Source organism: Phalaenopsis equestris, unplaced genomic scaffold (assembly GCF_001263595.1).
Source record: "Phalaenopsis equestris unplaced genomic scaffold, ASM126359v1 Scaffold000440, whole genome shotgun sequence".
Classification (NCBI taxonomy): domain Eukaryota; kingdom Viridiplantae; phylum Streptophyta; class Magnoliopsida; order Asparagales; family Orchidaceae; genus Phalaenopsis; species Phalaenopsis equestris.
The window spans coordinates 251,651-275,203 of NW_018164881.1; the positions used below are offsets into that span (position 1 = coordinate 251,651).

Consider the following 23,553-nt stretch of genomic DNA (forward strand, 5'->3'; position numbering starts at 1 on the left):
ACAGTGAGGAAAGCCCTGATGCTGCCATAGAGGATTCAAGCCTGCATGTAGAGCCCACTAAGGCTCCAATCATGTTCTCAATGAGGGGGAGAAATTAGGGGAGTTTTGGGGGAAAAAGTTTGAAGAGTTTTGGGGTGGAAACTTTCAAAGGAGAGAGATGGGCCGAAAATTGGAGGGGTGCGGCAAAAAGCACGTAGGAGCAAGATGAGGAATGAGAGAAGCGGGAGGGGAGTATAGCTATTACCGAATGAAGGAGTTTAACCCTAGACAAATGGGGGGAAATGCCTGAGGGACAGAAAGTTAGGGTGGCGATGCAAAGGGTAAGGAAACTGAAGATACCGATTTTCAAAGGAGAATATGCACATGAATGAGTATATTGGGTAGAGCGATACTTTGCAGGGAACATATTAACTTGGGAAGAGAATCTCATGGAGGCAGGATTATGTTTGGAGGGAAATGCTCTAGCATGATTTCAGTGAATGGAGGCGAGTTACCCGATGCATTTGTGGGAGGAGTTTACGAATTGCTTTTTGGAATGTTTCTGAACTTGAACCTCAGGGAACGAGAATTACACAAGAAATTCTATACTTTGACGTAGGTGGGGATGGTCACATAACACAGGGTGAGGTTTGAGCTCTTAGCAAGGCTGCTGAGAGGTTTTTCTGCAGCAGAACTGGAGGAAAACTTCTTGAAGGGCCTGAAGCTCGACATCCAAGTTGCCCTCTGACCTTTGAGATCGCGGGAATTGAAGAAGATGATGGAGCTCACCCAAATGATGGAAGAAAAGTAGCAAGTGAAGAAGATTATCAAAAGCGACACCACATGGGGATTTTACAAGAGTGCCTCGAAGGTGATGCCACCGAGAATCCAGACAACGTCGTTTCAAAAAGGAAGTCAAAGGAGAAGAAAATGGAGACCCGTTCCAAAGGCAATTTCAAACACATCTTTGAAATGGAGACCCGTTCCAAAGGCAATTGCAATTGCAAAAGTGCAGAAGAAAAGAGCGAAAGGACTATATCTCTGATGCGATGAGAAGTATGCCCCAGGTCACCATTGCAAGAAGCATGTGTTTCTGGTCCTTGTAGTTCATGAAAAGGAGAAAGATAGAGAGAAGTCGGAGGAAGACATGGTGGAGGAGGAGCATTCACACTTGGATGCAGCGGATGTGTCCCTCAATTTAGTAGTGAGATTTACTCTGAATCACACTATGAAGATGAGGGTACAGATCGGGAAACAGTCAATTGTGGTGTTGGTGGATAGTGGGGCTACACAAAATTTCATCTCTAAATCAGGTTGTGAATCAACTAGCGTCAGAGCAAGTAGATACAGAGAGCTTTGGCGTTGTGATGGGGACAGAGAAGGTTAAGAAAATTCGGGGAATTTGCAAGCGGACAACTCTAACACTACATGACTTACGGGTGGAGAACTTCTTTAACTTGGACTTGGGCAACATTGATGTAACTTTGGGAATGAAGTGGCTACAAACACTTGGGGAAACGAAGGTGGATTGGAAATTCCTGATGATGGAGTTCAAGGTGGAAGGTGGAAGGTGAGAAGGTGGTGCTGAGGGGAAATGCTAACCTATGTACAACCATGATCTTGCTCAAAACCACGATCAAGACCGATCAAGACGATACAAGGTGCATTGTTAGGCTATTTAGTGAAGTTGCAAAGCATATAAAAGATCAGGAATCTCGAGAGTGTTCGGTAGCTCCTACAACAATTTTGAGACATCTTTCAGAAGTCGAGTGTATTACCGCCACCAATGGAGCGCGGCACTCCATTGACCTAAATGAAAGTTTCCATCCTATTAGTGTCAGACCGTACTTATATCCTCAGAATCAAAATGATGGGATAGAAAAATTGATTCGAGAAATGCTCGAAGGGAGAATTATCAAGTCCAGTGTGAGACTCTTTTTCAATTCAATCATATTGGTGAAGAAAAAAGATGGTAGCTGAAGATTTTATATAATCTGCCATGCTTTGAACAAAGAAATTGCATTGGATAAGCTTTTTATCCCTATGATTAATGAGTTATTAGATGAACTTTATGGGTCAATCATGTTATCAAAAATTGATCTTGAATCAAGATACCATAAAATCAGAGTGAAGTCAGTTGATGTGCACAAAACAACGTTCCAGACACATGAAAGACATTGTGATTGCTTGGTAATGTTGTGTGGCTTCATCAATGCTCCAGCCATATTTCAATCTCTCATAAATCATATTTTTCAACGTTAAATTTGGCCTAGTTTTCTATGATGACATTATGATCTACAATCATACAAAAGTTGAGCATGTGGGGCACCTGAGAGCAACCTTGGGGAAGTTGAGAGAGCATCAGTTGTACGCCAACTTGAAGAAATGTTCATTTGTCAGCTACAAATGGAGTGAGTACCTCAGGCACATGGTGATCAGGGCAGAAACGTAGAAGTAGGAGCGGACCAGTCCAAGATCGAGACTTATGGTGGACCCAGAAGTTTGAAGGGGTTAAAAGGATTCTTAGGTTTTGTCGAAAACTATGGAATTTTGTAAAGAGGTACGACACGATAGCATAGTCATTGACAGAGTAGCTGAAGAAAGACAGTTTCAAGTAGAGGAAAATAGCGACACTGACATTCGAACATTTTAAGAGAGCCATGACCAGCGTTCCACTGTTAGCACTCGTAGATTTCAGTAAATCATTATTGATTGAGATGGATGCGTCAGAGTACAGATTAGGAGCAGTACTCGTGCAGAACCAAAGACCAATAACCTACTTTAGTCGGGTGCTCGCAGCTAGGGCAAGGCTCAAGAAAGTGTATGATCAGGAATTGATGTCTATTGTCTTGACCATTCCGAAGTGATGGGCCCATCTATTGGGGCAACACTTTCTAGTCATAACAGATCAGAGGAGCTTAAAGTATCTTCTATAATATAGGATGGTGACGAAGGAGCATCAGAAATGGCTATTCAAGCTACTGGGATATGATTTTCAGATTTAATATCGACCATTGTTGGAGAATAAAGTCGTAGATGCACCAATGAGAAGGGCGAAGGAGCCCTAGCTAACACCCTTACCAGTCCTCTTGGTATTAGATTAGGAAGCTCTGAAACAGAGCAGCTACTCTACCAGGGATGGTTTGTGTTGTTGAGGGCATCAGAGTGCATCCCCAAACTATTGCGCAAGTTTCACGGCAGTTCCATTGGGGCACACTCAGGGGTACAGAAGACATATCGTCGTCTATCAGCAGAGCTTTATTGGTGGGGATACGAAAAAATGTAGAGGACGTGGTGGCACAGTGTGATGTATACCAATGACACTAGTACTTGAACATGGCGCCAGAAGTGTTGCTACATCCGTTAGCTTTACCGGAGAAGATTTGGGAAAAAGTGAAGAAAATGTAGAGGACGTGGTGGCACAGTGTGATGTATACCAATGACACTAGTACTTGAACATGGCGCCAGAAGTGTTGCTACATCCGTTAGCTTTACCGGAGAAGATTTGGGAAAAAGTGAAGAAAATGTAGAGGACGTGGTGGCACAGTGTGATGTATACCAATGACACTAGTACTTGAACATGGCGCCAGAAGTGTTGCTACATCCGTTAGCTTTACCGGAGAAGATTTGGGAAAAAGTGAAGAAAAATTTTATAGAAGGGTTGTCGGGATCAGAAGGTTTTAACATGAACTTGGTGGTAGTGGATTGTCTGAGCAAGCATGCATATTTCATTCCATTACGACACCCCTACATTGCGGTCTCAGTCACTACGGTATTCATACGAGAAGTGATCCGTTTGCACAAAATTTTGGAATCTACTGTATCAAACAAACAAAAGATGTTCCTTAGGCAATTTTGGAAGGAGTTATTCAGATTACAAGGAAAGGTCCTTAAGAGAAGAATAACATATCATCCCCACACCGATGACCAAATAGAGGTGGTCAATAAGAGTATGGAGATATCTGCATTGTTTTGTATCTGATAAAACAAAGCTTTATGCTAAGTGGATTGATTGGGTCAAATACTAGTGTAATACTTCATATTGCAGCACAGACCACCCCTTTCAAGATTTTGCATGGGCACGATCCACCTCACCTGAAACACTAGGGGAATAGTACTACATCGGTATCTAGTATCAACCAGTATTTGGAGAAAAGGGTCAGGATATTGGCGGAGCTCAAGGGGCATTTATTGAGAGCTCAACATATCATGAAGAGAAAGCAGATGGACATAAGAGAGAGGTGCAATTCGAACTCGGGGAATAGTTTACTTGAAGTTGATGCCCTACTGGTAGAAGACATTAGTCAAACAGAGGATCGATAAAATTTCGCCATTATATTTTGGACCCAATGAGGTGACGACACACATCGAAGCGGTGGCCTACCATTTGAGATTACTACTATCATCAACATTACATCTAGTCTTCCATGTTTCACAGTTGAGAAGTGCTATCAGAGATCATACATCCTCATATACACTACCTCCTATGCTGACAGAGGACTTAGACGTAGGGTGTAAATGAGTCGAGCTTGAGCTATGCCCTTATCGAACTCAGCTTGTTTGTCAAATTGTGAGCTCGAGCTCGTCTTATAGTGGTAGTGGTCGGCTTGCAAGCTCAAACTAAAAATTTAATTTTTCCGTAAGCTCATCGGAGAAGGTATTGGTGGTCGGAGGATGATGCAGTGACAGCTAGAACTCGGTGTTGGGCGGGTGGTTCAACGGGCTCACAATAAGCTCGTTTGGAATGAGCGGGCTTGGTTGTGAAAAAATAGTTTTTTGTAGGCCCTGCCCGGCTCGACTCGAGCCCGCTTTGACTTAATCAAAGCCCGACAGCCAAACAAGGCCTGCCCGCCTAAAGCCCAGCCCAAACAAAAAAAACTCATAATTTATTAGTTTTGACTCTACTATGGCAGACATGAAAGAGTCTTCGAGTCATGTATTTCAACATTGTTTTAATAAGAGAGCTAAGCTTCTTGATGGTCAAAATTCCTCATCAATTTTGCCTATATGCACAAATGAGGCACTGGAGGCGCAAGAAAACTCAGACTAGAAATAAGAAATTGGAAGAATATGAAAAGCTCAGTTTGAAGAACATTATGAAAGGAAATTCTTCTGATTTTTCTAAAACAAAATTATAAACCTTTCCTGTAACTATGTCTTGTCCAACTTGTTTTATTATTACTATTGCATGTATTATAAATCCGCTTTGGCTGTGGAAGATTTAGATACATACCCCTCAATTCCCATGTATTTTCATATCTAATGCTTAAATTTCAATTTTAAAATACCTATCACCACACCTATGCATGAAAAGGCGTATTTTACTTTTCAAAAATTAAAATGGTAGTACTTTTTAGGTGGTATAAAAGATATGGGTGGTATAAATGTAAAAAAGCAAAGTTTGAGTTAGTTATGTAAATACATAGGATTTAGGTGATATGTATTTAATGCTCATAACCCCAAACTAAGAGATAGCTACATCTTTTAAACAAACCCATAAAACCACACTTACTAAAGAGCCCCCATGTCATTCAGTTTATAAGAATTTCACTAATGAAAACTTTGCTTTCCAAGACATGGATTGCTTAAAACTACATCTTCTCCCGTTTTCTTTGTATCAGTTGCTTAGAACTTGGGAATGTCTCCAAGACATGGATTACATGAGAAGAAATAACTAAATAAGAGTTGGGAATAGATTGTTGTGTTTGCTTAGTGTTTTTTTTCTTTGGGAATACATTTTTCTTTTTGAATTTGTTATTTTTTGTTTCTTTTTAGAAGAAGAAGAAAATAAATTGTTAATTTTTTAATATTGAATTTATATTAAACTTATATTTTGTCTTTAGTTGTTTCTTTTTATGCTTTTGCATGCATATATTAATAAAATGATTTTTCTTTATAAGGCCCGTGGGCATGGCCAGTCAAGCCTAACGTTTAGTATGGGCGGACTTAGCTATGAGTTCTTAAATAGAAATCGGGCCCAAGCTCGTTTTGACTAGTCAAAGCCCGAATAAGCCCAGCCCATGCCAAGCCCGACCTACCTAACGCTCAGGTCTAGTAGTATCTCAACCGAAAATGCATTGAAATGACTAGAGGCGGGCTACTCGAATCGGGACAAGCTCGAGCTTGAGCTCGTTTAATAAATGAACTCAAGTTTGAGCTAGAGCTCAAGCTCATGACTTGATAAGCTCGACTTGTGAGCTCGTTGACAAGTAGAGCTTAAGCAGGCTTGACTCATTTAAAGCTCTGCTAGAAGGTGATTCTGGAATCGTTAGAGGTCGGAGGAGTGCGCAGAGGAGTGGCAGGAGCAAATGAAGTACTGGTTACTGGTTAAGTGGAAAGGTCTGTCATATTATGAAGCAACGTGGGGGCTTATGAAGTGATCCAAAAGCAGTTTCCATCATTCCACCTTGAGGACAAGGTACTTCATTGGGATGGGAGTATTTATACCCCAGTTACAAAATCGATCTAGGCAGGGTCGGTCTGGACCCAGCCGACCGGCCCACTCCAACCTTCCAGTGGCCGGTCGGCCGGTCGGTTTAGTAGGAGAAAGCGGAAAACCCTAGTGCAGCCACAAAGGATTCCTGCCCCCAGGTGAGACCCACTAAGGCTCTAAGCACGACACAAGGATGATAGATTATGGGGTTTTGAGAGAGTTTGAAGATTTTTGGGAGGGTTATTTTAGAGCTAATAACTTAATTGGGTCATGTTTTTGTTTAGGCTACAATTTTTCTTTTATCATGGTGTTCCTGACGACTTCTAGGGTTTGTGGAGAAACGATCTACCTCTTGAACAATAGATCAACTATGTATCTTGTTTGGTATTAGTAAAATCAACCCTCTTTTAAGCTCACTCACCTCTCTATTGCAATTTATTCAATCTTTAGTAGATGTTTTTGGTTGTGCTATGTAGCACCGACACATCTAAGAATGTGTCATACCCGTGTCAGACATGTATCAGACATTGACACTTGTTCGACACGCCCCAAACTTCTCCGACATTTCTCCAACACTACAAAAGATATGTATGAATTTTTTTCAGGCATCAATACGTCCTAAACACACCACAACTCCGCATTGGATGTAAGCTTAACACAATTTCGAGAAAATAAGACATGGGAAATAGAAAATTATCAATGTAAACTGCTCATCTCTCATCATGTTAAAGCTCCCTCTAATATTCATCAAAATCAAGCATCAAAGGTGCATACAATATTCGTTGAGGCCGAATATCAATAATTCCCTCCTTGTAATCATAGGATTTTTTAAATTTTAGTAGATAAGTTGAATTATAAGTTGAATGAATTCATTTGAAGTATATATCTAATTTTAAAAATTAATTTTCATAAGTATGAGATTTTATATTATAAATTAAATTTATGAAGTTAAATTTTATTCTCCCATAATTTGTGTTGTTATATTTTTAATAAAGAATAATGAAAAAAAATTTATATTAATAAATAATTAAAAATGAAAATGTGTCCATGACATGTCGTGTCTTATTTTTTTCATATATGTCGTGTCCTCATATTGTGCATGTTGTGTTCATGTACATGTGCCTGTGTTCGTGTACCGGTGCTTGTGTCCGTGCTTCATTGGTTGTGGATCGTATTAATTGCCAACTAGTATTAGAGCACTTTGCAGATGTGCCCTCACAATGGAAAGACAATTTTCTTTTAAAACAAATTATTTTGTTATGCACTTGATGATGGAAAATTACTAAATCTATCTTATGTATTATAATATGTGAAAGAAGCTTCTTAAAAAAAATGAAAAGAGAAGAACTAAAGTATGATGTCAAATAAACATATTTGATTTTAATACTGATATTTACTCCATTAATTTTTCTTATTCAACACAAATAAAGTTTTTCAAGAAAAGAATGACATTGTATATTGGTACAAAGGATATAGGGGTTTCTATATCCTCGTCAAAATTCAATATTACTATTTTCCTGGTTTTAATATGCAAGTAACAAAAAAAACCATATCAAGTCCGACTACATTGATATACCAACTTTTATGTACTTCTCACTGTTTATTTCTTTGCTCTCTATCTTTTGGAATTTGGATGTGCTTGTGTATTTTGCTAGCAAGTTTTTAACAAGTATCTAAGACATATTTAATGTTCCAAACCTTTAAAAACATAGTAAATACTCGTAACAACAAAATGATCTTTCAAGTTTATTCAAACTTTCAATTTTAATTCCTTAAGATTACATGTTTCTCCTCCTACAGTCAGTTATAAAAATCTGTACTTAACAAAGCTACGAATAAAGGATATCAAAATTTTAATACAATCAACATGGTATCACGAGCTGACTCGTAAGAATCTATAGGATCAAGGGACGAATGAAGATTGCAATTCACTGGCAACTCCTAGAAAAAGCAGGATGGAAAGAAGGTGGAGGAAGAAGAGTATATCAAAAGGATCTCATTTTATTTCTTGATGCCCTAATACTCCAAAATAGGAGTATTACAGAGACTCTTAACTACCTATTAGACACATTAATACCCATTAAGATTTATGACTACAAAGAATTAATAGAACATATTAACTCAATCTAATGATTCTTTATATTTACTGACCATAAGATTAACAAACCTTTATAATTGGCCTTGCCCTGAAAGTTGAATCACATAAACAAACAGATAAATTCAAGTGAGAAAGCCATGGAGTAACAAAAGTAAGGGAGGTGTGCATCCATCTAGTGCTTAGAGAAATTATTTAATCATAGTTCTCCTATACAATGGACCAAAAATGACATCAAAAGAACCAATGGTGGTTGTTCAGACATACATTCCATCAAACAATGAATCCATCAAGCAAATCAAATTTCAATAAAATGTTCACCACTAAAAGGAATCTCCTTGTGAGATAGTTCTTGAACTTCTCCAAAATAGGGCACAATATCCTCTGTGGTGTCATTATACGCCCATGCCTATAATTCATCTTGAAAGTCAAATTCAAGCATGGGCACCAGAGGAGCTGCATTTGTGAGATCATTTTCTAAGTATGAAACTTCATGGCTAACAATATCATAATACACCAAGTTAACATTAGGAAATTTATAAGAAGAATATTCTAATAAAATGTTTGCAAGATTAGCTGTTTGTAAACAATAATCATGCTAAACAGAAGGACACATACAAAGTTGATTTGGCTAGTTACTTAAGGTTGTGTCTCGTGGAAAAATTTTAGAATGACCCACTTCATCCACGATGGAGCTAGTATTGCATTGCTACATGAAGAAATCAATAGACACTATAGGAAGCAATCAATATACTCTATATTTGGGATGGTGACTGTATTTTCCTTCACAAAAATATCCTTTAACAGCATGTATCTATTATTCGGAATAGAAGTGAAATTTTGTGGATATTCAAGAGTATTATTTTTTCCAAGCCTATTCAATGAAGCTTGCAAGCTATCAAAATAAGGAAATCTACATAAAAAAAGCATAACGACGAAAAAAGGGGCTTTTATAAGACTCTTAACTATCTATCACTTTGATACCCATTATAAACAAATGACTACTGAGACATGCTAGAACATATTAACCCAATCCAGTAACTCACTATGTTTATTAACCCTAACACAAACTCAACAAGACTAGATGGAGAAGAGAAATTCATAAAGCACACTACAAATAGTCGTGATAAGCCGACGAATCATCATGAATGATGCTCCAGAATCACAGCTAGAGATTATGCCAAGTAATTCAAACTCATCCCAGTGTAATGCATGTGCCATATGTCGGGGCGGCAAAAAAAAAAAAAGACCTTGGGCCAAACCTTACATCGGCTAACAATATCATAATACACCAAGTTAACATTAGGAAATTTATAAGAAGAATATTCTAATAAAATGTTTGCAAGATTAGCTGTTTGTAAACAATAATCATGCTAAACAGAAGGACACATACAAAGTTGATTTGGCTAGTTACTTAAGGTTGTGTCTCGTGGAAAAATTTTAGAATGACCCACTTCATCCACGATGGAGCTAGTATTGCATTGCTACATAAAGAAATCAATAGACACTATAGGAAGCAATCAATATACTCTATATTTGGGATGGTGACTGTATTTTCCTTCACAAAAATATCCTTTAACAGCATGTATCTATTATTCGGAATAGAAGTGAAATTTTGTGGATATTCAAGAGTATTATTTTTTCCAAGCCTATTCAATGAAGCTTGCAAGCTATCAAAATAAGGAAATCTACATAAAAAAAGTATAACAACGAAAAAAGGAGCATTTATAAGACTCTTAACTATCTATCACTTTGATACCCATTATAGAAAAATGACTACTGAGACATGCTAGAACATATTAACTCAATCCAATGACTCACTATGTTTATTAATCCTAACACAAACTCAACAAGACTAGATGGAGAAGAGAAATTCATAAAGCACACTACAAATAGTCGTGATAAGCCGACGAATCATCATGAATGATGCTCCAGAATCACAGCTAGAGATTATGCCAAGTAATTCAAACTCATCCCAGTGTAATGCATGTGCCATATGTCAGGCGGCAAAAAAAAAAAAAGACCTTGGGCCAAACCTTACATCCAATTCCATCGGCCAAAAGATCAGGTAGATTTCCAAAAGTTTAAAGAAAATCCCAGCAAAGTTTTTATTTAAGTATAACAATGAAAAAAGATTTCACAGAGAAGCAAGCAACACATGGCGAGGCGAATAGAAATAGAAAGCAATTAGTAGAAGAACAGAACGCTTACTTCAAGTTCACCGAGGCTCAGGTCTTTAAGCATGGTTCTTGAGCGAGAAAGGCTGCCTTCTAAGAATAAGCCATTCATTTAAAAGTCCAGGTAGAACTAAACTGCCCTATGTTAAACATGAGCGGTAGGTCGAGATGCCTCACCTGACTCCGAAGGGACCGCAGATGCGCTTATCAGCCGTCGAGCATCACCAATGAGGGTCCGCCTGCGGAGTGAGAAACTAGGATGCCCATGGAATAAAGCCATCGACAAGAGAGAAGAGGAGCATCGTACAACCGCCATGGCGAAGAAAGTACGGCACGCAGAGAAGGCTTATCGATAACCAGTTCGTTTTGTAGAGGTCTTCCGGCGGTCGGTGATTGTTCGAACCGGATTGAGAACTTGACCCGAGTGGAACCGCACCGGTCCGCTGTCTTCTGGTTTACTCATTTGGCATAGGGAAACAAATATTTGCTAGTGTCTTTTAATTTAAAAGTAATAGGGGAATCTACACACTTTACATTCAAAGCTTTCCTAGTTATGTCAAACAGCTAGAACTTTATTTTAAATACATAATTTATATAAAATTTTCTCCTATCAAAATTAACATTATCTTCATCTCTCTCGTGGAGAGAAATCCCATCGAAAATTTATTAGGGCATCATAGAGGACATAGGCTCTACACGGCCTTGTGTGCGACCGGGACTTGGAAGTGTTCATAGGCTCGGCATTATGAGGCATCCAAGGAGTGAGAGTAATAGTCTCCCTCATGAAAGTCTTTAGCTCGACATTACAAGGCATCCTAGAGAGTAGGAGTTGGTGCCCTGGAGAGATCAAGAGTAGGAGGGCATGGTAAGGTTAGTAGATAATTGAGTTATCTATCACATTTACTTGCTTATGGTTTGTAATTTTGCATATGGTTTAATGTTTACTTCACTCTCCCTTACATCTCTCTCGTGAAAGTCCCTGGCTAGGCATTGTGAGACAACATTAAGAGCATAAGTTTGAGCTATTGGCAAGGTCATGGGCAAGAGTGAGAGTATGAGTGCATTGATAGATTGGTAGAAAACTTAGTTTTAACTTTGTTTTCTTCTGGTGTATAATTTTTTTATATGTGGTTTGTTATTTGCTTACTTTTAATTAATAATATTTGCAATCCGAGTTTTTTCAGTTTATTTCCTTTCAAATATAATTTTCTTTCAATTAGTAAAAAAATTATTCTTTCTAGCATAACCTCTAACCAAAGAATATAAATATTTCTTCTGTTGAATGAGAAAAAAATGTGTGAATCATGTGCCTTGATCTACAATGTAATTGAAAGTCTTTTTGTTAGTCAGATCATGTTATTTCATTTCTAGTAAATTCTAATAATTTTTGTCACTTAACTTTGCAACCTTTGAGCTTATGAAAAAAAAAATCACGCATTAAAATTTTGCAAATAAAAAATCTTAAAATTTGCAACGTATAGCAATCTCACTAATATCACTAAGGTGAACTCAAGGTGATGGCTTACACATTGTGAATCCCTAAAACACTTACATTGTTTGGTGAATAATTCAGAAATGAACTTGGTCAGCCTAACACTTGCAACAGTAAATATTGTTTCATACTGATTAAGCATCATTGGTGATGATTTTAGAAATGTTCATCTTAGTGTGTATTACAAGAATGAAATTGCTCATGACATCATACATGATTTTGAGAATCCATCAACTTTGGAAGGGAATTTGGAGCTTAAGCCTCCTCTACCCCTTTTATGCTTGTTTTTTTTTTGGGTCATTTTTTATGATTCTATGTTTTGTTAATCTAGTATAATTTGCTCTATTATATAATTCGCTGATTAAAATTTATCAAAGTGACTTTTTTCAAACTTGTATGGTGCTTCTTTACCATCTAGAATTTGCATCATTGTTCATATAATAATTTGTCATTATTTTTTGAATTTGCAACGTTACAAATTGATGTAAAAGAGATTTCATTTTAGATGTTTTATTATCAACATGCCTTTTAAGCCAACACAAAATTCCGACCTTTCTAAAAGTTTACATGATATTTTTAGAGTTATTTCTACTGAACATTTCATTTACATTTATCTTTATAATTAATTTGATGAAATATAGGTCGAATAAAATATTAAGAGAGAAAACAAACAATAATTAAGCTTGAAAAGATGTTCTTAGTATTTCATGAGCTATTGAAGGAGATTTACCCTTAGATATGTGATTCTTGTTAGGAGCACTACTACTATATACATGATATATCCCTTAAAAAGTACAAGCTTATTGGATCGAATCATAAGTTGATAAAAGAGGTAATATAGTGATGACTGTCATTGAGCTCAAACAATTGTTACTTTATAATATTTTTAAGAGATTAAGAGAGTTTCAATCACCACAAAAATTCATAGTCATATACCACAATATTATGACTCAACTTTTGACGATCATGGTAAAAATTTCATAGAACTTGATTCATATAATGCTTTTTAAAAGTGAAGTTGTAGATGCAAAGCTATATATGTTGGTATTTTTCTTGTTGTCTCCACAAGATCCAAATAATTTATATTATTCAAAACTATTATAAGGAATTTGGGATTCAAGATTATAGCATGTGGCATGACAAAGCATAAACACTTGCTTTTAAAGAGGGTGTCCAAGAAGCTTAGGGCTTCGATATATAAAGATGATAAAACATTTAAAGTTATGAAATTTGAAGCTTTTCATTTTTTTAAGGTTTATTAGAGTCGTGAAGTAGCAAAAGACATCCAACAAAGTTGCTTATGAGATTCAAGACATGGTTAAAAAACATCTCGACATCTCACCAAAATGAATAAATAATAGCTTATAGTAGACATATGGCTTATCTTTACCATATAAGAAACTATAGCTCGCGGGAGAGTTAGCTCATGATAGGACTTATGGATTGGTCGATGAAAACGTTAAGTGGGTGGTCAAATTGAATTTAGAGCTACTCAATATAAATCCTGGCTCCCACATAACATTGACTTATGATGTTGAAGGCAATTCCTTCGAGAGGTTTTTTATAGGTTTAAAGGTACACATCAATAGTTTATTGCTGGTTGCATGAATCTAGTAGTTCTTAATTCATGCAATATAGATTCAAAGTACTTGAATATCTTCTTATATACTAATTCTATTAACAATAATAATGGTTTGTTTATCATAGCATTTGCAGTTATTAAATCTTAAACAAAATGTAGCAATGATTTTTTTAAAAAGTAATCAAAGCATTTGGCACTAAAATTGCATAGTTATATTTTATTTATTTTTATATGAAAAATGGATTGTGAAGATATTAACAAGTTTTTTCTAAGAATATTAAGAATTATAATTATTACAACATAATAAAAATATTTAAAGCATCATATTGTCAATTGTAAATTAATGCTTATACAAGACATGAGTTTGAACCTAGAATAGATGATTTGTTAAATTTTGACTCATTCCTCTGTTCCTATATACTTAAAACTTTCATGCAAATGATTTATATGTAAGTTTTTGCTTGAGATAAAAAATCACTATATTATAGATAATATTAAATTTTTGCTCAAGATAAAAAATCACTATATCATAGATAATATGATAAGATCATTCAATTCATATTTTGGAGAGGCTCAAACTAAACTTGTGGTTGATTTGATACATAAGATTAGAGTTATGCTAATAGAGCAAAGGGCAAAAAAAAAACACATCTATGTGGAAAGAAGAGGTAAATTCTCTTCTTTTTATAGTACGTAAAAAAAAAAAAACATTGAAAATGTTTAGTTTATTATCAAATAGACAACAAATAATAAGACTGAGGTAGAAGATCCTCATAACATACATTAAGAAAATATTTGGGCTAGAGAATATAAACTATGAATTGTGGCAAACACTCTAGTTATTATGTCTCCATACAACTATATTTTATAGTAACAAAAATACATCAATTATAAAACATATATAAATATGATCATTATTATGTTTACAAGTGTCATTCATTATCATGTTGTTTAACTCATCGATTGTTGCTTATAATTTTATTTGTATTGCATATATAAGATGACGCATGAATGTGTTACATCAACTCTGTTATGAAATGAACAATGGAATGCATATGTCGTTGCACTTGCAATTGACTTGCTAAAGACAATGAAGCTAAGGTCCCGACCAAGAAAATGCAAATTTAAAAGGTTTATGGAGAGCTTAAACAAGAAAAAGAGAGAGTCCATAAGTGTAGTTATTACGATCTTTAAGACCATCACATGAGCACATGCAAAGATATTATAAATCAATCAAATTTAATTTTTTTTTTGTAGTTTTGCTTCTCTCTCTCTCTCTCTTTCGGGTGGAGCTTTGATATTTTGATATGTTAGTAATTTTTTTTTTCTTTTCAATAGTATTGTAACATGTGAATCAAGTCTTTTAATGTCAAATTCTCATTTCTTCAAATGTTTACAATGCCTTCCAATATCTAGCAATTTTGTCGAAAGTTGTAACTATTTAAGTTGAACATAAAGACAAATATTATTAAATCAGCGATACTTGATGTTTGTGGAATGACATAAAGCCAAGAATTGTCAATATTCATGATACCAACATTAACTTAAACCATAGTAGAACAAGAAATATAATTACTTGAAGCAAATAACTAATTACAACTAACACACTTGAGTAAAAAAATACAATAACACGACACAAACAAGCACTACTAAATTGTATCCCATGGGTGATGAAGTCGGTTGAGTGGATTGGAATGACTGGTGAGGATGACGACAACCACAATATGCTAGTGGCAGTGAGGGGGAAGTGCAAACATGTATGGATAACAAGTATGTTTGCTGTCTTGGAGAGTGGTAGTGAGGAGTTGGGGTAGACAGCGGTGGAACAACAGGAATGAGGTGCTCCCCGACTGTCTTGGGCGGCAACGACATGGTGGTTGGGCTAGAACAACGAGACGGAGGTGCAATTTGGGTGGCAACAATGCTCAATGTGAGGGGGAGGTGGCTGGTATGCTGAAGACTGAAATAAATAGTAATTCGAGTGTTGTTGCAGGTGGCTGCAGCGAGGTAAAGAGCCTTGGAGGAAAAAATTCACTACCTCAGGAAAGAGATACAGTCAAAGTATTACCCAATCCCTTTGATATAGCACTCGAAGGGGAAAAATAGACTTCAGCGGCTATCTTAACAGAAGTCTGAAAGAAAGACAAATAATCTGACCCTAAACTCGGCAAATATGCACATAAATAGACTCCAAGCATGTGGGAAAATAAAAGAAAAAAGTAAGCAACTAGTGAGTCATTATTAATCTTTTCATCTCTGTAATAGAAGCATAGTGGCATCAAACCTTCTGAGTCTCATGTCTTTTGAGATTCTTTAGTTTTTTAAATATTTATGAGTCTGCAATCAAAGTTATGTTTTGTATAAAGAAAAATAATGTACATTTTGAGGCTTATACCTTCAGAGATTTTTTATATATATGTTTATCGTCTAATGCCTGCAATCTTCTGAGATTTTTAAGTAGAGGTCATGTCAAACAATTGCTCGTATGGCGTTTTTCTGGTGAAGATTTTGTTCATCATTATCTTTTCATCGAGACTTGCCTTCTGCTCTGAGATTAGCGCCAACCGCATAAAGATTCATGCCAAAAAAAATAAATTATTTGAATTTTTTTCTTCATATATATATATATATATATGACTTTGAGATCATCACATAGATTGGTGGGTGTTAGAGTGGGCAGCTCCGCTATAGCAATAGTGACACTTAGAAGCCATAAAAAAGGTGGGATTGTGTTTCTCACAAATGATACCAAGCTATTGCGTGCCCGTGAGGTAGAGTAATCATTTAATGTGGCATTGCATCAAGATCCAACACACTCATAAAATAAAAGTAATAAGAAGAGACACCTTTTTTTTAATGAGAAAAAATTCCAGAAAGAAAAAAATATCATGAGGACTGACCCAGTTAAAATAATCCAATATATAATCATGAGTAAAAATGTCAACTTCTCACATGGACTAGAGAAGCTGAAATAATAAGTTGATGTTGAAATGATAACTGCTTTGAAATAGCCTAACATATATAATTTTTAAGGGTAATTGAAACTAAAACTATCATAATTTAAATGTAATATTTTTGGTGAGACTATCAAATTCATAGTTGGCTATAAAAACCGCAGTTGCGGAAGGCTTTAATGGTCGTAATTAGAGTGATCAAAACTATAGTTGGCGCCATTCGACAACGATTAAGGATTGTAGATGACCTCTAGTGGTTGATAGTGACCTTTTGTGGTGGGTAACAAAGTCTAGTGATTAACCGTGATCTCGGGACACGACGACAACTGTAAGGACTTTAAGAGTTAAGCGTTAGAAGACAATTTACACTTCTCTTCTCCTTACCCTTTGAGTGAAGAATGAGAGGCTATCTATAACTTTTGAGAGGATTGTTTTGGTAATTTTGGTCAATATCCTAAAATACTCAGTCAAATGGTTCACACTGATTCCCTTAGTCACATCGACCTTTTTCTAACCTTTAAGTGTTTTAATGACAAAAAAATAAATCATCTTAAGCTTTTTAAATTCCTATCATCAAGCAACATGGTCTGACTATAATCATGCAAAATTTTGAAATTGTTTAACATTACAATTGTTACATCAAAGCCTTTAATAATGCTTAGGTGCTTGATCTGGGTTTATCTGGACTCGAATTGAATTATTTTTAGTGTCACTAAGTTTGCCTTGTTGAGGCGCTCAGTTTGATTATAAATTTATTGGAATTGAGGTTCAGATGATCGTGAATTTGAATTTACAATGTTTTCTGCTCAAAATGCATTGAAATTCATACTTAATGAAAAAAAATGTCTTGATGATACATCAAGTACATTTATATTTTATAATTATTACCTTTTTAATAACTATGCATACATCTAGGGACGTCACAAAAGCTCGTTTTTTGTGAACAATTCTTGTTCGACCCGTTAAATATCTTGTCTTCGATTAGTTCATCAAGCAATGTTTGTTTCGCTCATGTTTGACTCGATTTGGCTCAAATTAATTAAATAATAAATAAATTTTCGCTCATGTTTGACTCGATTTGGCTCAAACTAATTAAATAATAAATAAATAAATAAATAAATAAATAAATTTGATATTTTGATATGAAATTTTATTAATGTTGTATTTTAAAAAATATTAAATTTTATTTGCTTTTAAATAATTTTAGCTAGGATTATAAATTAAAAATAAATATTTTTATATTGGATATGTAAATAAATAAGAAGTAGGCAGAATTTATGCAAATGTCATGAAAAAAAAATGCATAATATTTTGCTCTCCCGCATTGTATTGTCCATAAATATCAGAAAAAAAACAAATATTAAATGCTACGGTTCCCTCTAATCCCACGCCTAAACTAGAATTAGTCCCCACCGTGAATATTGAAATAAAACCTTAAGCTACTCTCTTTAAGAGAAATAAGATAGCTCATGCATTCTCAAAACCAATCTGTTGTGTTGTCAGCCATGCAACACTTGCCCATACAAATTTATTTTGATTTTAGTCTCCTCTAAAACAATGTACAAAAAATTATAATTTAATAATATTATTTGATTTATTAAATTTTAATAAATTATTATGTTTAGCTAAATTTATAATATTATTTCATATTAAATTTATATTTTTTTAATAATTAAAATAAATTAAACTAATATAATAAATTGCTCAATTAACCTTTACCTTCCGATCTAAATCACAACCTACACAAATGATAGTCACATACTCTACTTGTAATGAGAGTCAACTCTTGATAGCCAGTAAAAATCAACCAAATGTGCGTCCTCTTCTTTTTCATAATTAGATAAAAATATGAAATAAAAGCTCGCATCCATTGAACGAGGAGTCCGAACTGCCGCGCTGAAGATCTCTCCAAAAGGAAAAATCAGAAGAGAGAAAGAACATTGAATCAGGGAGGGGCGTAGAATCTGTCCATGGAGGGTCACGATTAATCGCACCATTTAAAAAAAAAAATTATAAAAACAGCAGTTGGTCCTCCGCAGGCATCCCATGTGCTCACATGGAGCATAGAAGTTGGAGCTTACAGGATTTGCAGGCGTTTGGGAACCGAAGAGGCCACACCATGTGAGGCAAGAAGGAAGACCTCGAAGAAGCGCGCTGCATTTCACGACGTCGATCACAATTCATAGACCAAGTTAGAGAAGTCCATCATCGTCTACACAGAATATTTGGTGGGAGATGAAGGAAGGGGGAGACGGAGGAGGAGGGTTTGTCCGTGCGGATCAGATTGATCTGCGGAGTCTTGACGAGCAATTGGAAAGGCATATGAGCAGGGCGTTGACTATGGAGAAGAAGATGAAAGGGGAAGAGGATGTGAAAAGGAGGAGGGAGAGAGAGGAATGGGAGATCGATCCCGCTAAGCTCCTCATTAAGGGTCTCATAGCTCGCGGTACTTTCGGCACCGTTCATCGCGGCGTTTACGATGGTCAGGACGTTGCCGGTAAGTCTCACTGTTTCTGCTTATCGTCTTTGTTAACGTTGGGTTTGCTTCTTTGATTGCTGATAGCTTTTGATGATAGCCTGAAGTTAATACAATGACATTTTCCATTTTCTAAATTTTCTTCCTTGTGAAGAAAACATAATCTTCCCCAAATGCACATTATTTTCTTGTCTGAGTATGATATGGTTCTTCTGTATTCCGGTGAATGTGTTATTACATTAGATGCGTGGTGAAGTTAGCTCATCCTTGACATGTCGCTCTGGAAGTTATGATTAAGGGCATGTCAGATGAGCTAGGGCACCTCATCGTCCCCTTTTCTTCTTTAATAATCAATTTAATTCTATGATTCTTTGGTAAAATATAGAAAGGTCGATTCCTCTTGGCAACCAAAACTGTTCAGCGAGCGACTACAGGCATGCTCTTTGATGAAGCTAATGAAAAGTTTACCCCATATATTTGGGCATACTTAGTTTAAGTCAATGAAGTCACCAACTTGATCGCTGTGATTTCTTGGTGATTGGACTGCTCTATTGTATGCACAAACTGATGCCTTTGCTCTTGCTAAAAAAGGTGGGAATAAATTGTGGAATCACGTGAGTTTCATGAGCTTTTTTTTATTTGTTTATTGAATAAAGTTCTTTGCTGATCTTTCATGTGATTTCAGCTGCCTGTCTGTTAGCATTTATATTTCATGATTTTGTGAATCCTGTGATAGCTTTACTATCTCTTTCAAGCTTGAGGAAAAGGTGTGGAAGGCTGACATCACAGAACAACCAGAGTTGACTTGAAAAAGGAAATATATTAGCCTGAATTTATTAAACAAGAAATTCACAAATTTAAAATGGTATTGGAAAATAAATCAGACATTTTCTCTTTTATGCCTAAAAATATAACTTAAATTATGGATACTATATACATAATCTAAATATATTGATGACAACAATCTTTGAACATTTTAAGAAATTATATGTTTGTTCATATACAACTATGCAAGTTGAAATTGTCATAATAGACTAGTTATGCTGGCAAAAGTCAGTGCCTTTAAATTTGTTTAACTGATTGAAGTCACCACATGGAAATATTTTTGTTCTCATATTGCGATGTCTTGAGAAAAAAATTTTGGGAAATTTTCATACATGCCACACAATTCCCATGTATTTATACATCTACCTAAAGTTTTATATTTATTTTTATAATACTTTGGTGGCATAAACCTATGCATGAAAAGGTGTATCTCACTTAAAAATAATAATAATAATAGTGATATTTTTATTTAATATTAAATGTTTGAGTGTTATGCATGTAAATATGAAAGTTTAAATGTTGATAAGTAAATACAAAATAATTGTGTCGAATGTGGTAAATGCCCCAAAAAAGTTTTTCTCTAAATGATTTTGAATTGATAAATTATCTTACTCATCTTAGTGCTATTTTGCATAGTCGCGTTCTTGTTTGATAACTTGTGTCTTTCATATCTATGGTTTTGTTTCACATGATCATTCACCTTATACTGACTAACTAAGTTGGACTTTAATTTTAATTCTTCTATGCTGTTTGCTATATGACGTGCCAACTATAATATCTTTTTTAAACATCTTCTAGTTGTTATCTTTAACCTCCTTTTCTTTTCTATTCCTCAGAGATATGATTGGTGTATCTTTCACCCTCCACTTTATATGTTCAAACCATCTAAAGATATTTTTTTACAAGTTCATTGCCTTCTAGTAGTATTTTATCAATAAATTCTTTATTATTTTACCAATATTCATCTGACTATTTTTATCTTTACCAAATTTAACTTAAATCCTAATGATTTCCTTGTGTCTCAAAATTTGGACCATAACACAACAACTCTAATTGTAGTTTTTCATGATCTAATTTAAGCCTCCGTGTTATTGCCTCATCAAATGGTACTTGTTTACTTTTCAATTTATATATCTCAACTTTAATTCTAGAAGAAGTTGTCTCATCTATAACCACAGTTTTTGGTCCGATACATCTAAGGTAGTTAAACCTATATCATTTGGTCCTTGTGCAATGTTAATTGATAACTTTTTATTTTAGATCCATCAATTGTATGTCATCAATCATTTATTGTTCTACTAATAAAAGCATATGATAAAAAATATTGAACTTGAATGCATATTCTTAGTTCCATTTAATGTCAGTGAAACTTTTGATAAATGTATATTCAAGGCTTGTATCTAATTTAGCCGATAAAAAAATATCAAACAAAGCCATGTTATCCTTTATTTAAAAATTTTACGATATATATAGCACCTAACCTACAATATTCTATCTATATTGACCATTGTGGCATATCAATGTAAATAATTCAAATTCAGGCGAAGCAAGTTTGTACCAAATTTTGGATGTTGGATTGTGGTTAGAGAATTGGAGCTTTCATTCAGTTATGTAGGGTTATCAATTTCTGAGAGTTTAGGGTTTTTAGTTGACGGGGTTTTATGATAGATTTCATATGGTGAATAGTGGTGGGAAGAATTTGATTTTGGCACGAATTTTTGCTAGGAGGGTGGTGATTAAGTTTGGATGGTTTGAGAAGAAAGTATTAATTTTTTTTATCTTATGTCAATTAAGATTAAGCTGATTCTTATGCAATATGACCAAATCAAAGTGAACAAATGGATATGCTAAGGAACAATATACATCACTACTCCTCCATTGTTGGTACTATAACACCTATAATATTAGTACTGCCAGAGTAGTATAAAGGTATTGTACTTTTATGATATGATATTATCACACATTATGCTAAGAGGATGACTCTAGGATATAATGATATTAAACTAGTAGTTCACTATTTTATGATATTTCAACTGCTATTTTGGTGTTGGCGTACTAGGGAAGGGGTGTGTGTGATTGGAGCACTTTTAAAATAATTTTGGATATAAACTTTTATTTTCCTTTTCAAGCAAGATTGAATTTTAATATGCGAAAATAACATATTTTTCTTTTGATTGTTCAAGACTTGCAGAAGAAACATAATTTTCTATTGTTTTTTTTCAAAACTCACTTTCACATAACAAATTTATTGAATATAATGATATTTGGCAAATATAATTGCAGATTTTCTTTAAAAAAACAACAATTACGGCATCACCTGTTTCACATCATCATGAAACATTACAAACTTATCACAATAAGTGATAACAATGAAAATGAAAGTGCTGAAAGTAAAAGTGATGCCAATTGATGTACAATGGTTTGGCACAAATGGTCAACATGCATTCCTCGAGTTTTTTTGAGATTTTTGTATATATGTTTTTTTACCAAAAGATAGAGAAACTTTTATTCTTAATGGGTAATAGATAAATCCTATCCCTCTTCTACTTCAAGAGAGAAAAAGGCTACTCTAGCCCACTGATTAGTGACACAAAATCTTCGTAAACCTTTCTGAGTTTCAAGTCTTCTTTTACATAATAAAATAACAACTTTCAAATCAACCATATATTTAAATATGACGATTAAGGTTTAGGAAGAAAGATGATATTCAATGTGTGCTCTCCTTTTTTTCCTTCTTTATAAACTCTCTCTTGGTGTTAACTAAGGGCCTGTTTGGGGCGGCTTATTGGTGTGTTTGCATTTTTAAAACGCGGTCGAGGCGTTTGTTTTGTGCGTTTCTCCTGCTTATCCACCAATGCCGTTCGCATTTTATTATTTACACGGTCGCGGGCTCGACCCCGCGACCTGCGTTCTTACCTTTCGGAGTTACGCGCTTACCCTTTTTCTTCCTCGCTCGACCTCCATTCTGCCCTAGGTCCCCCCTCGCTCGCCTCTATCCCTCAAACGCTCCTATATTGCTCGCTCACCTCTTCCTTGGTCGACTCCCGCTCTGTAAGTAATTTAGAAGGAATGTGCTTCTATATGTAATTTTTGGCGTTTTATCGATGAAATGGTTTCTTTTTGCGATTTTTCAATGAAATGGCTTTCTTTACGAGATTTTTCAATTTTTGGATAATTTAAAGAAAAAGGTGAAAGTGAATGTTGTTGATGAAAGTAAAAATTGGCTTGCCTCTTACAATTTATGGTCTTTGGCTTGCTTATTGCTTGTTCTGGTTTGTGGCCTCTAGAATGAATGGAATGGAATTTGCTATATATGAGATGGTTCAATTGCTTTCTCTTTTTTGTTTATGGCTGTTTGCTCCATCTGGTTGTGTTGGGCCTATGGGTGTTGGTGGTGGCTGTGAGTGTGTGTGTGTGGTTGTGAGTGTTGTGTGTGATTGACCTCGGGCGTGTGTGTGTTGTGGCCATGGGTGTGTGTGTGTTGGCTGTGAGTGTGTGTGGGTGTTGTGCTTGGTGGCTGTGGGGGGTGGGGGGGGGGGG

At 35.3% G+C, this 23,553-nt stretch overlaps 2 protein-coding genes across 4 annotated transcripts in view; one reads left to right on the forward strand and one right to left on the reverse strand.

The window, feature by feature from the left end:
• Nucleotides 1-11,068, reverse strand: part of LOC110027751 (dual-specificity RNA methyltransferase RlmN) — a 14,951-nt gene extending 3,883 nt beyond the window's left edge. Inside the window, exons 1-2 of one of the 3 annotated variants that reach the window (XM_020729296.1) lie at nt 10,862-11,068; nt 10,719-10,774 (exon numbers count right to left, since the gene is read on the reverse strand). In XM_020729296.1, coding sequence (XP_020584955.1) covers nt 10,719-10,774; nt 10,862-11,000 — 195 coding nt within the window. In that variant the 5' untranslated portion in view covers nt 11,001-11,068. Of the gene's footprint in view, nt 1-10,718; nt 10,778-10,861 lie in introns of all 3 variants that reach the window. The other 2 variants (XM_020729294.1, XM_020729297.1) reach the window with 2 other exon arrangements.
• Nucleotides 11,069-18,577: 7,509 nt separating this feature from the next.
• The window catches only part of LOC110027755 (serine/threonine-protein kinase STY8-like), a 27,192-nt gene continuing 22,216 nt past the window's right edge, over nt 18,578-23,553 (forward strand). Inside the window, exon 1 of the mRNA XM_020729302.1 lies at nt 18,578-19,209. Within this exon, the coding sequence (XP_020584961.1) occupies nt 18,948-19,209 (262 nt within the window). The 5' untranslated portion in view covers nt 18,578-18,947. The remainder of the gene's footprint in view (nt 19,210-23,553) is intronic.